This window comes from Echinops telfairi, unplaced genomic scaffold (genome assembly GCF_000313985.2).
Source record: "Echinops telfairi isolate 266 unplaced genomic scaffold, ASM31398v2 ScPeMD7_18;HRSCAF=68, whole genome shotgun sequence".
Lineage (NCBI taxonomy): Eukaryota > Metazoa > Chordata > Mammalia > Afrosoricida > Tenrecidae > Echinops > Echinops telfairi.
In genome coordinates this window covers 87324388-87336932 of record NW_022103915.1, presented here as the reverse complement: position 1 = coordinate 87336932, position 12545 = coordinate 87324388, and the positions used below count along the sequence as shown (strand labels likewise).

Below are 12545 nucleotides of genomic sequence, written 5' to 3'. Positions count from 1 at the left end.
CACGGATGTCCCTGTGCTGGCGGCCATGGTTGCAGCCAGTGGCAACCCATGTTGCCAGGGTCCTCTGTCCTTCTCCAGGGGCTGCGCTCTCCTGACACGCCCGAAGGCCTCGAGATGGTCCTTGCCTCTAAGCATTCTGGCTGTCCTTCTCTCAAGACAGATCTTTGTTCTTTTGGCAGGTTAAGGAACTTTGGCTGTTCTTCTCCAGCACCGCAATTGATATGCATTGATTCTTCTTCAGCCTTCCTTATTCAATCTCCAACTCCCACATGAATGTGAGGCTACTGAAAATATGGCTTGAGCCACGTATACCTGAGTCTTCAAAAAACACCCTCGCTTTTCAACACTTTAAAGAGTTCGACAGCAGATTCACCCAATGCAATGTGTTGTCTGATCTTGTCTGCTGCTTCCAGGAGCACTGGCTGTGGATCCAACAACTGGACACCCTTGGCAAGTTCAACCTTACCTTCACCTATCATGATACAGGGCACTTAACTTGATAAACAATAGTTTAGCTTACGCAAGTCTGCTTATACTCTTAAAATATGATGGCTTTCATCGTTAGGTTGCCTATCAAGTCCGTTGCAACTCACAGCGACCCAGTGTATGAGAACAAGACACTGCCCGGCCTTGCACCATCCCCACAATTGTTATGTTTGAGCCGGTGATTCAGCCAGAGTCGATCCAGTTCATTTGATGGTCTCCCTCTTTCCCTGCGCCTCTACCAAGCAGGTCCTTGTCCAGGGACGGGTCTCTCCTGATAACATGCACAAGTACAGTAGACGCATCCTCCTCACTGCTAAGGAGTGTTCTGGCTATATTTCCAAGACAGATCTATCTGTTCTTCTGGCAGACCTTAGTACTTTCAGTAGGCTTTGCCAACACCTTAGTGTGAATGCCTGAATTCTGTGATTTCCTTATTCACCGTCCAAGTTGCACATGCAAGGAGGCAATGGAAAAGACCCGAGTGTGGGCCAGCACTCCTCGGTACTCACTGACATCCTTCCTCTCCAACACATTCTAGAGGTTTTGTGCAGCAGATTTTAAGATCTATATGGGATCAGATTGTCAAGAGCAACTTGAAAAATTAGACAGGAAGCTTAAGACAGTGAATTTATATGACTAGAGGAGGAGATGGGAGGGTAAGAATTGTGTGACTCAAATAAACAATGTCCCTCAGGGGTACATGAAGAAAGTATTGAATTGGTGTGTGGTTTGCTGTGTAGACCCTCAACAAAATAAATCTTTTTTTAAGAAGCATTACACCACCTGTTAGCTTTCCTAATGAGCCCCACGGTCACTGAGCATTATTTGTGAATTCTGTGTGGCCATTTCCACAAATTACCAAACCCAGCAGACAAGTAGGGTGATGTGAGAGGGATGGGTGGTGCCAGCGTATGATAGAAGGAAGGTGGTAGGTCTGACCTCTGCTCAAAGATTCATCCCGTGGGCAGATGTGGGGATGCCTTCTCCTCCTTTGTGTAACCGGAGGTGGTCAGAGGTGGCCTCCAGGCCATTTCCCTCAGACTCTTAACAGAATGACTGCTCCTCAAACCAAGAATCCAAGCCTGGAGAAAATGAAGTAGACAAACTACCGGGTTTGCTTTTGTCCAAATGCGTTTAATTCTATCTATTCCAATCCCTAAGAGGGAAAATAAAAATTAAAAGTAACAATTATTCAAAAACCAAATCATTAAAAAAATTACACCCCCTCCCTTAGCAATAAATACTGAACTGATATGTACACAGGAGGCTCAGGAAGGAGGTAAGAACAGGAACCTTGGGGACTCCATCCACCACTGGGAGAGTGAGATCCCAACAAGTCTGCCCATTCCGTGCTCTCTGCCTCACGCAGAGAGCAGTGAGAGGCGCAGGAGCAGCATCCATGGGGGAGCATTCGGCCCTGGAGGGGGCTCGCGTAGAGCAGAGCGAGATACCGATGGGAGGCACCCAGTGCACAGGAAGGGGAAGTCTTCATGCCAAACAGCCTCAACCCCATCCTGGCCGCGTCACTGCCCTTGAGCTGTGCCCCGGGGCCATCTCTCCACCTTTAGCTTGTGAGTCAAGGCAGGTCATTCGCACTGTGGTCGGGAGGCGACCGTGGCCGCAGCCTGGCTGCTGGAGCCCGGAGGCTTCCCATTCACCACTAGCAGGAGGGGTGTCTCCACACGGACACTGCAGAAGGAGTAGTCCTGGAAGAGAGACACAAAGACGTTCAATATGGATCCTCACACGGAAGAAACTCCACCTGCAACTGCCTTCCACTCCCACTACTTCTCGAAGTTTTCAATCTTCAGAAGGAAAATCTGGGCAGGGACGGTACCAGCAGTGTCCCAGAGAGAATGGGACAGTGGTCTGACTTGAAAAGAAAGGCTCCTGGCATGAACAAAGGATGCCTCCTGCTCTCAGACAACCTGCTCTTCCCACGGGGGGGATGGGGGGCTGTTGCTAATGAACTGGATCCACAAACGCGGCCAACCAGAGGTGGAGATTCTTAGAGAACTCAAAGTGCCCATGTGTGTCAGGCCCCCATTTAATCTACCAAATGTAAGATAAAGTGACTTCTCCCATTATATCAGCAGGAAAAAGTAAAATGAGTGATACGTTTTCCTCCTTACAGAAATGATGTACATTCACTTCACTTTGCCAGTTTGAATTTAAGTTGCAAAGCATGTTGCCAAATGGCATCCTCCAAAATATGTCAATTGTCCAATGGTAGTGTGAAAGTACTTTTTTTCAAGTCAAAGTAAGGATGCGAATATGGATAAGTGACCAGAAAAACAATGGCAATTTGCAAAAGGAATATAGTCAATGAATATAGTCAATGATAAAATGATCCACTCCACCAATAATCAAGTATCAGTGTTCATGCCTTATCTTTCAAACAACATTAACAGTTATCTTTTCCAAAGGTTTCCACTCATAGTTGAAAACACTACAGGGCAATAATTACTCACACCTGTTTTGATAACAGTCACTAATTGGTATGACATCCCAGAGAGTAGTGTGGCACAGCTACCCAAAGACTCAGAATTCTTTGTACCTTTTTCCAGTAGATCCAGGATTTAATTTCATTTATGGAAATAGCCATGGATATGCGCAAAGACACAAATGGTCATTACAAGACTTTTTTTTTAAGTAAATCATTTTATTGGGGGCTCTTACAACTCTTATAACAATCCATACATCCATTTTATCAAGCACATCTGTACATATGTTGGCATCATCCTTTTCAAAACATTTTCTTTCTACTTGAACCCAAGACTTTTTCACAGCAGTGAAAAAGTGGCCCTAACCTAGACCTGGGGCCATCACATTTTTTTCTGTAAGGGGCCTAGGAGTAAATATTGAACTGTACGCTCTGCTGGCTCTCCGGTCTTTGCCAGCGAATTATTCGACTCTGTCACTGTCCTGCAAAAGCAGCCACAAGTAGCTAAGGAAAGGGGCTGTGTTCTGATGGAATTTGAATTTCTTACAATATTCACGTCACAATATATGGTTATGATTTGGGGGGTGGTTTTTTTTTAAATCATATAAAAATGTAAAACCATAGATTTGGGCCTTAGTTTGCCACACAGTCTTGATGGTGAAAGTATTCAAATACCCACCCTCATAAGACTGAGACAATGACGGGAGTTAGCTCTCAGCTGGGGCCTCGCACTCAGTGAAGTGATGTCTAAATGTTAACTATCCTCCTCCTCCCACAGGACCACGAAGACCACCTTTATGGGTCAGTTCAAACCAATGTTGTGGGATATGTACAATCACAAAAGAATGCTCATCGACATCTATAGATATCCTACGCACAAGTTAAAATCTACATGTAACAACATGTGTTATCTATTTGTGAAATGGGCAAACACCAGGGTTATATACACAAAGCTGTTAACATCTCAGTGTTTCCATCTGCTTGCTTTTATTTCTTGTTCCTTACCACTACTATCCACTTTCAGTAATAAAAAAAGCCTAAATGTCTGCACACACACACACACACACACACACACACACACACACACACGCACGCGCACGCTTACACCTCGGTCTTTCCGGAGCCGTGTACAGGCTCTGTCTTTCCAGAGCCTGGGGAGGAGAGCACCCTAGTCAGCACTTACCTTCCCCTTGTGCTGAATTCGGTGCAGCCGGAGGCTGGGCTCAGGAATGGCCACGGAGTCCCCAATGAGCACACCCCAGCTCTGCACAATATTGTACACCATGACAGCAAAGCAAGGCCCATCGGAGTCCACCAGGCCAAACGTACTGCCGGGTTGAACGTATTGCGGAAAAGAAGACAAAGAGAGAGAGAAAAAGAACAAGGGCAGGAGAGAAGAGCATAAAATAGTGTGAGCGCTTTCCAGCTGTTGATGAGAAAACATACACGGTTCCCCGCCACCGTCATCACCCACTCTGTATGGCTGCGTCATGATTTATTTCAGGTATAATATATCCCCAGAGAATACACAAAATCATCCTCGATCTCACTTTGATTAAAAACATGAACACACGCACACTGAGGCCATGCAACAATTGATGTAGTCATCTAAAATTTTGCAGCTGAAATATGATTCCTGGCCTATCAATTTAACTAACACATGGGTCACCAAACCCTCTATGTCGATCAATTTCATTTAATGCCACAAACTTTCATTGAATAGTGTGCTAAGCGTTGGGTTTATTAGCAATGAGATACCGATCCAGCTATGAGTGCGTTTGTAACCCAGCAGAGTCCGACAATTTCGCCTACAGCGCAGTGATAGGGGTTGGAATATCATTTTCTCGGTGCTGAACTCAGGGAAGCTGAGGGTGGACTGTCAGAGCCCAGAAGAGAAATGTCTACATCAAAACGGGAAAGGAGAGGTGGATTCCCAGAGGAAGTAGCCCGTACAGTGAATCTTAAAGAACTACCACCAAAAAAAAAAAGCTGAATTAAAACAGGAAAACGAATCCTCTGTAGACATTTTTCTTTTTAAACCTCTGGAGCGATGAGGCAGAGAGGCCTGGACCAGAGAGAGGAGGAGGAGAACTTGCGGAGTGACGAGCACGCTCTGCAGCTTGATGGGGTTTGGGTGGTCCAGGCGTGGGCCAGGTGTCACAGCCCAATCCACGGCCACTTAGGGGTTGTGCCTTTCGCTGCATGAAAACTTTGAATCAAAAGAAAAACCTGGAACAAAATACTAATTTCTAGTTAACGATTACATGCTGAAGTATTTAGGGAAAAAAGACCGCAATCGGCTTTAAAATATACCCCAAACAGGGCAAATTAATGAACAGTGAGCTAGGTAGATGTGTAATAAACCTAGTATGTCGTGAATGGTAAAATCTAAACGGTCAGCATTACAGGAATGTTCATTATAAAGTTCTTTCACCTTTAATGTACATTAAAATGTTTCTAATATTAGGGGAGTGGGGAGCAAGCTAGGTCAAGAAGGTGGCAAAAACATGTTCAGAAACCATGGTTGGAACAGAAGACACACGTGGAAAAGTGGCAGAAGATGGTGCAAAGGGGTAGCCAAGGAGTAAATCAGGACGGGCTGGGAGATCAAGCTTTATCCCCAAAATGACCAAGTGCAGTAAGGGACGTATCAGACTTGCACCTGGGGAAGAGTCCGGGGCAGCACTGTGGAACAGAGCAGTGGGAGCTGATCGGGTACGTGGGACTGCCTTTAAGGAAGGAGGGACCAAACTGGTTCCAGCTGTCCCTGAGTGAAGTCCTACTCATGACAGCCCCACGTGTGTCAGAAGAGGACTGTCCTCTGCTGTTTTCAAGAGCTCGATTTCTGGGCATAAGATGTCAGGCCTTTCCTCGGGGTGGACTCCCCTCCAACTTTTTGATAAACGGCCCAGGGCATCAGCCATTTGCACCATTCAGAAACAGAAAAGCGGGTACAAAAAATGTGAACCGATAGGTCGTGGGGCGTGCCTCCCAGGGGGAGGATGGGGGAAAGGTTAGCCCGGCTTCCAGAAGTTTCCATCAAGTGACTGAGTCGAGGTGATGTCATGCATTGACAGGAAGTACAGGAGGGAGCTGCGGGTTTAGATGACGAGATGGCAGGCTCAGTTCTGGACATACTGAGGGAGAGATTTCGGGCTGGCGCCCACAGACAGCTGGCTAGAGGAGGTCAAAGCTTGACAGCGAGGCTTGGGCTGGAGCTACACCTGTGAGCATCCCGGAGGCAGCCAAAGCCAAGTCTGGGTACACAGGGCATAACCGAGAGGGTGATCAACGGATGAGACGGCGAAGAATTGGCCTTTCGGTGTACCCTGTCAGACTCAGCTGCATTCGCCCCCCAAAGCCTCAGCACCCTTCTGCACCAGTATGCCCAGCAGCCAACTGGGCAAAAGTCACTGATTTGCCATTACAGTGGAGAGCGAACAGGACAGGGGCAAAAACAAGAAGCTGGGAAGCTGTGGGTGAGCATTAGAACGGATTGTGATGATGTATGTACAACTCTTTGTTAAAGCGATTTCGTCATGGAAGTGTATGGTTGTGAATATTCTATCAAGAAAACTACTCTAAAAAAAAGAGAGAGACCAAACTTGACCAATGGTTACCATGGGTGAAGGAGAAAGAGTGGTTGCTTAGGGGACATTGAGTTTATGTTAATGGCAGTGGATTTTACATGTAGAAGTTGTAGAATTGGAGAATGCTGTTATGTACATTTTGGCCACACCTAGGGGGGAAAATTACACGAATAACAATGAGTACAAGGAATTGAATGTGGTGATAATTGTACAACTCTTCTTGATCTGATTGAATTGTATGACGTGGATAAAGTGCTAATAAAACTGTTTTAAAAAAGAATCTAGGAAGCTCCTGGTTAGAAAATAGGCACAAAAACAGAAACCAAGGAGTGGCAAAATATTTATCGTCCCTACAACACACGGCACAGACAGCAGATGCCCAAGAAATATTTGGTGAGTGACACCCGAGACAACCGCGCTAACGAGACCTTAAATCTCCCGTCGAAGAAGCTCTCCAACCACACTGCGGACACGTGCCAAGTCCAAGCAGGTCTAAGGACGCCTCCTCCTTCCACTCCTCGCATCATGAAAATACAAAGGGGCCGAAGAATTTCCTCTCCCATTTGTCTTTTTAAAATTGTAGCTTAGCAAATCTTATCTCTGGATGGAGGAATCCACAAAGCACCAGGCTCAGGTCAAGGAAGAAAATGGGCCATGCAAGACTCTGTCAAGACCTCGGACCAGGACAATTCCACATCACCTAGAGCCAGAGTCCCGGGGGTGCAGCCAGGTAACAAGCTCAGCTTCTAACGAAAAGGTGATGGTTCATGTCCACCCAGCGGGGCCTTGGAAGAAAGACCTGGTGCTCTACTTCCACTGGCTCAGCTGGGTAGACAATACCTGCCCCTGGGAGAGCCACCGAGGGAAGAAGAATCCACTAATCTGTGGCCTCCAGAAATCTCCTCGGTGGTTAATGAGAGGCCAAGAAGTGAAGGCAGTTCGTTCAGAAGCGAGTAAAAGAGGAACTCACAAGGGGACTTTCTCCTCGGTGGTGAGGCTGAACACCACCTTTCCCAGGACCACAACACCACCGTTCACACCAGGCTGCAGGGCACTCAGTGGCTTGAGTTCCAGGCGCATCTTCTGCCCAGAAGCTGACTGATAGCGCCCATCACCACAAGGGCCGAGATGCGCTGGTCGCAAGCTTCCCAGCATGCTCTGCAACTTTTTGGTCTTTACCTTTCCCTGAAGAAGAAAAACAAAAAGGTAAGAAGCTGGGTAATCCAGGGCGGATAATCCCTTCAGGACCAGTGGTGAGTGGCAATACTGGGAGGGTAGAGGGAGGGTGGGTTGGAAAGAGGGAACCCATCACAAGAATCTCTATGTGACCTCCCTGGGAAATGGACAACAGAAAAGTGGGTGAAGGGAGACGTTGGACAGGGCAAGCTATGACAAAATAATAAATTTATAAATTATCAAGGGCTCATGAGGGAGGGGGGAGCGGGGAGGGAGGGGCAAAAATGAGGACCTGATGCCAGGGGCTTAAGTGGAGAGCAAATATTTTGAGAATGATGAGGGCAATGAATGTACAAATGTGCTTTACACAGTTGATGTATGTATGGATTGTGATAAGAGTCGTATGAGCCCCTAATAAAACGACTTAAAAAAAAAGCTAGAAATTAAGTCACTCTCAATCAGTCTAGTCCTTCTGCCCGACCCACCCACTTCTGTCAGATCACCGCCACTTCAGCCTCTTCTAACTTTAGGAACTCTACCCAACACAGGAGAGGAAGGGCCAGTCCTGTAGGTCTCCTCACCTTGCTCTCAAGGAGGCTGGTTAATCTCTCCAGGAATTCCAGGAGCTGCTGTTCTCGTTGCTGGGGCTCTGGCCAGCCGGGGTCCAGTGCTGCCGCGCGCGAGAAGCCATCCAGGGCCTCCCCGTAACTCTCCTCATATTTATGTAGCTGCACAAGTAACCCAAGACCTCCCAGTTACAAGTGTAGTTCAGGAGAACTCTGCCAGGGGAGTGGAAGCCCCGGGGCAAGGACTCTAGAGAAATGCACCCTTCTCTTTCCCAGTCCCCCCAGGCACAGCCTGGAAGCTGCCAGCAGCCGACAGCCTTCCTCCCTGGTCATGGACATCACTACCAAGGGTCACTTTATTTTCATACTGAAACTGAACACTGCAGCCAAGTTGCCCCAACGGTCCGCCCATCCTCTGCCGACTCTCCCACCACCTCCGCAGTCCCTTCTCCTTTCCAGTCAGTGACTCTACCAGACACCGAAGGGAAAGTGAGCTGAGCTTCCTCTTCCTAGAAATAGCTTGGCTTTCTGCTGGCTGTTTGTATCCAGCCTAGTAGTCAACTTGTCCTCACAGGCGAAAGCCTAGCTGTCTCATCTGTCTGACCTTGAGGTCCGCCCCCCTCAGGTCTTACCGTTGCCCTGTTCAGATGAAGGTCAGGATTGGTGGAGGCTGTGCTGTCAACCTTCTCCTAAAGCAGGAGGAAAAGATCGTCAGAGGATCCTGTCTGGGTCTCAAGGACCCAGCGTGGCCAATAGGCCCTAGGTCTCTCTCCCTAAGAGAAAAATGTTATTGTTTTTCTGGTCAAAATTTGGCCCATACACACACTGATGCTCAGCAACTGCTCGTGCGATCTACAGTTATCAAGAGATGTGCCAGAAAACGTCACCCAGAACAGTTAATTAAGTGCCTAAAACTTCCAACAACATATGGGGCATTTCTGTGTGACTTTAAAATAGGATTATAATGTATCCATACAATACGAGAAGGATAGAATAAAAGGTATGTAAAAGCATTGATTTAAAAAAAATTTTTGTATTTTATTTTAAATAATGAGATGCCGATACCCTGCGTAAACCTTGGCAAAAATGATGCTAACGTAATGCGTTTCCTCTGCCTGAGAGTTTGACTCTAGACATGCGTAGAACCTCGTTTCCAGCCCAGCTCCTCTACGACACACACTGGAAGTGACACTGATTCTCTACGGAGAGTGTGCTCGGGCAGGACCTGTCCACAAACCAAGAGGCAGTGGTTCAAACAGAACAAGGGGAGCATGGTGTGCATCAAGGCTGCATCCCGTCCCTGTACGTATGCAATCTGTACGCTGGGCGAGTCGCCAGAGAAGCTGGGCGGTACGAAGAGCGTGGCATCGGGATTGGCGGAGAGCTCAGTAGCAACCGGTGCATGCAGGGGACACAACCTTCCTTGCTGAAAGCGAGGACCGGAGGCACTTGGTGATGCAGATCAAAGGAAACAGCCTTCAGTGTGGATTATATTAACACGCAGAAAACAAAAGTCCTCACACATCGACCGGGAGACATCATGAGAACGGAGAAAAGACTGAAGGTGCCCAGGATTTCATTCGACCCGGAAGCAGCAGTCAGCAATCAAACAACACACTGCACCTGGCAAATCTGCTCCACAATGCCACGTAACAGTGTTAAAGAGAAAGGATGTCCCTCTGAGGACTAAGGTGCGCCTGAGCCAACGACTGGCACTTTCAACCTGGGCACTGAATCAGGAACACTAACGAAGGACTGATGGCCTTGAATTATGGCGTCGGCGAAGAATGCTGAAAATACCACGAACTGCCAGAGGAACAAACAAATCTGTTCTAGAGCAAGTTGCGCCAGGATAATCCTAAAAGAAAGGACGGCGAGACTTCAGCTCATCTACGCTGCACGTGTTATCAGGGGAGACCAGGCGTGGTAAAACGGAGGCTCGGTGAGAAAGAGAAAAGCCCTCACCCCATGGCTGCACCGACGGTCTAAGACGTAACAATGATGAGGGTGCACAGGGGGCGTTTCGTTCTGCTGTTCACAGGGTTTTCTTACGTCCGAAGCAGCACCAGGGCCCCTGACAACGATCAGAACGGCTGGTCCAAGCACAGGCAGAGCCAACAAACCGGCTGTGCAGAAAACTGTCTTCTTGAATTCTACGCATGCCTGGTGCACGGCCACAGAGTAAGTAAGATGAACTAAAATGGTTTAAAATGGCTGGGTCAAATGTGTTTAAAGGTATGGTTGGATGACTGAAGAGCTGAACTTCGGGAGGTGGAGGGGAATGACGAGCTCGTAAGGAGCACACGAATGAAGAAAAAGCTCTACAATGGATTGTGGTGATGATTATATGACTTTTTTTTCTCCCCCTACCCCCCAGCAATTATACAACTCTTATCTAGGTGACTGAACTACTGAATTGTATTATATGTGAATTATATGCCAATAAAACTATTGAAAAACAAAATTAAGGGTGAAGGGAGACGTCGGATAGGGCAAGATATGACAAAATACCCATTTATAAACTATCAAGGGCTGATGAGGGAGGGGGGAGCAGGGAGGGAGGGGAAAAATGAGGACCTAATGTCGGGGGTTTAAGTGGAGAGAAAATGTTTCGAGAAACGATGTACAAATGCGCTTTACACAATTGATGTGTGTATGGATTGGGATAACAGTTGTATGAGCCCCTAATAAAATGTAAAAAAAAAAAAAAAAGATGTAAAGTCTCAGAAGCTCTCAGGAAAAAATAAATAAATAAATAAATAAAAATAAAAAGGGTTGAACTAGTCAGTAGAAATCGACTCATATAAAACCATAAAAAGCACACCATATTATTTAAATGTAAATATTTGTCAAACTAAGAAACTTGAGTAAAATGTACTTTCTCGCCCTAAAAGTTTCTGGGCTGAAAGAGCGGACCCTAAACTGCTTGCCTGAATAGGTGGCAACTGCATTTCTTATTATGCCACACAGAGCCACCCAGTAATGGCAAAGAGGAGAAATCATGTCGTCCTGATGCTGCTGTCTGGGGATGCACCAGACAACACACTGGGCAAAACCAGTCAAAACGGGCACACAGTACACGATTCCGCTTACATGAACTATCTGGAATCGACGCGTACATACACACCTGCTTACGAGTGGCACCCAGGGACAGGCGGGACCGAAGGGATGAGGGGGAGTCACTGCTCAGAGGGCCCCGAGCCTCCAGTCAGAGTGACGGAGAGCGGTGGAACAAGGAACAGTGACTGGTGCGCAGTAACATGAACGCAACGTCACGGAATTTTATCAGTGAAGAACAGTCAAGCGGCAAATGATTCATTACCCACACGGTCGCTACCAAAAAAATGCTAGATTTTATAGGTAAGACAGCAGGTCTTTTAAGAATTGAATTGTTTGGGGTTTCATTTTTACAAAAATGAAGTTTCCTAAAACACTGTAAAATGCCCCGGGGGTGGGGGTGGGGCAAATGAAGCAGCCGCTCTGTATGTCACGGAAGCACGAGAGCGGAGAGCAAAGGCAGGGCGGCTGTGAGGGTCACAGAGAGCGTGTGCACGCGATGTCACAGACGGACACCCGGGCCTGTGGCTAGCAACAGAAAGGGGTCTGAAACACAGCCGAAGCTCCAGCGAATGAATCCCTAGGAAATGAAACCAAAGGGGCAACATGCTGTGAGCTCTTGGGGTCCCCGGGAATCTACAGCCACCCTCACAGCGAATGGTCGTGGCTCATTTGGGCGTAGCCTCTAATTTGCATGGTCAGTGCGCCTCAAGTGTGGTCACCACTCCCAGGTCAGTGGAGCCTCGCAGGTGGCTGTTAACACTGAACGGGCGTCAGCGGAGCTCCAAGACAGACACATAGTAGGAGGAAAAGGCCTAGCTCCAAGACAGACACATAGTAGGAGGAAAAGGCCTAGTCTCTGCTTCTGAAAAACCAACCAATAAAACCACTTTGGATCATAACATGCAGATGCCCTGGGCATGGAGATGGTGGTACAAGCCTGGGCAGCATTTCATTCTATTCTACATGGGTCACTCAGAGTCAGGGGCTGACGGATGGTGCCAACAACCAATAAGAGGAGTTTTCCTTTCATGTAAAAATGAACACCAATGTGATTAAGTATTCTTTTCACAGAATTTTTTCCCCATTAAAAATGATGTACTTCCTGAGATAGGTTCTGTGATTTGGTTATGCATGCCATGAGAGAAAACAAGGCTTCTCAATGGAGAAAATACTCAAGTTATAGGAGAAGTCATTCGCCTTTGCTGACAGAGCTTAGCAAACCCA

The 12545-nt window shown here is 47.2% G+C and overlaps 1 protein-coding gene across 1 annotated transcript in view; it reads right to left on the bottom strand.

Moving 5' to 3' along the window:
• Nucleotides 1-1599: 1599 nt before the first annotated feature.
• Nucleotides 1600-12545, bottom strand: part of TTC5 (tetratricopeptide repeat domain 5) — a 13888-nt gene continuing 2942 nt past the window's right edge. Inside the window, exons 5-10 of the mRNA XM_030884901.2 lie at nucleotides 9568-9604; nucleotides 8894-8950; nucleotides 8277-8423; nucleotides 7490-7704; nucleotides 4113-4257; nucleotides 1600-2192 (exon numbers count right to left, since the gene is read on the bottom strand). Coding sequence (XP_030740761.1) covers nucleotides 2073-2192; nucleotides 4113-4257; nucleotides 7490-7704; nucleotides 8277-8423; nucleotides 8894-8950; nucleotides 9568-9604 — 721 coding nt within the window. The 3' untranslated portion in view covers nucleotides 1600-2072. The remainder of the gene's footprint in view (nucleotides 2193-4112; nucleotides 4258-7489; nucleotides 7705-8276; nucleotides 8424-8893; nucleotides 8951-9567; nucleotides 9605-12545) is intronic.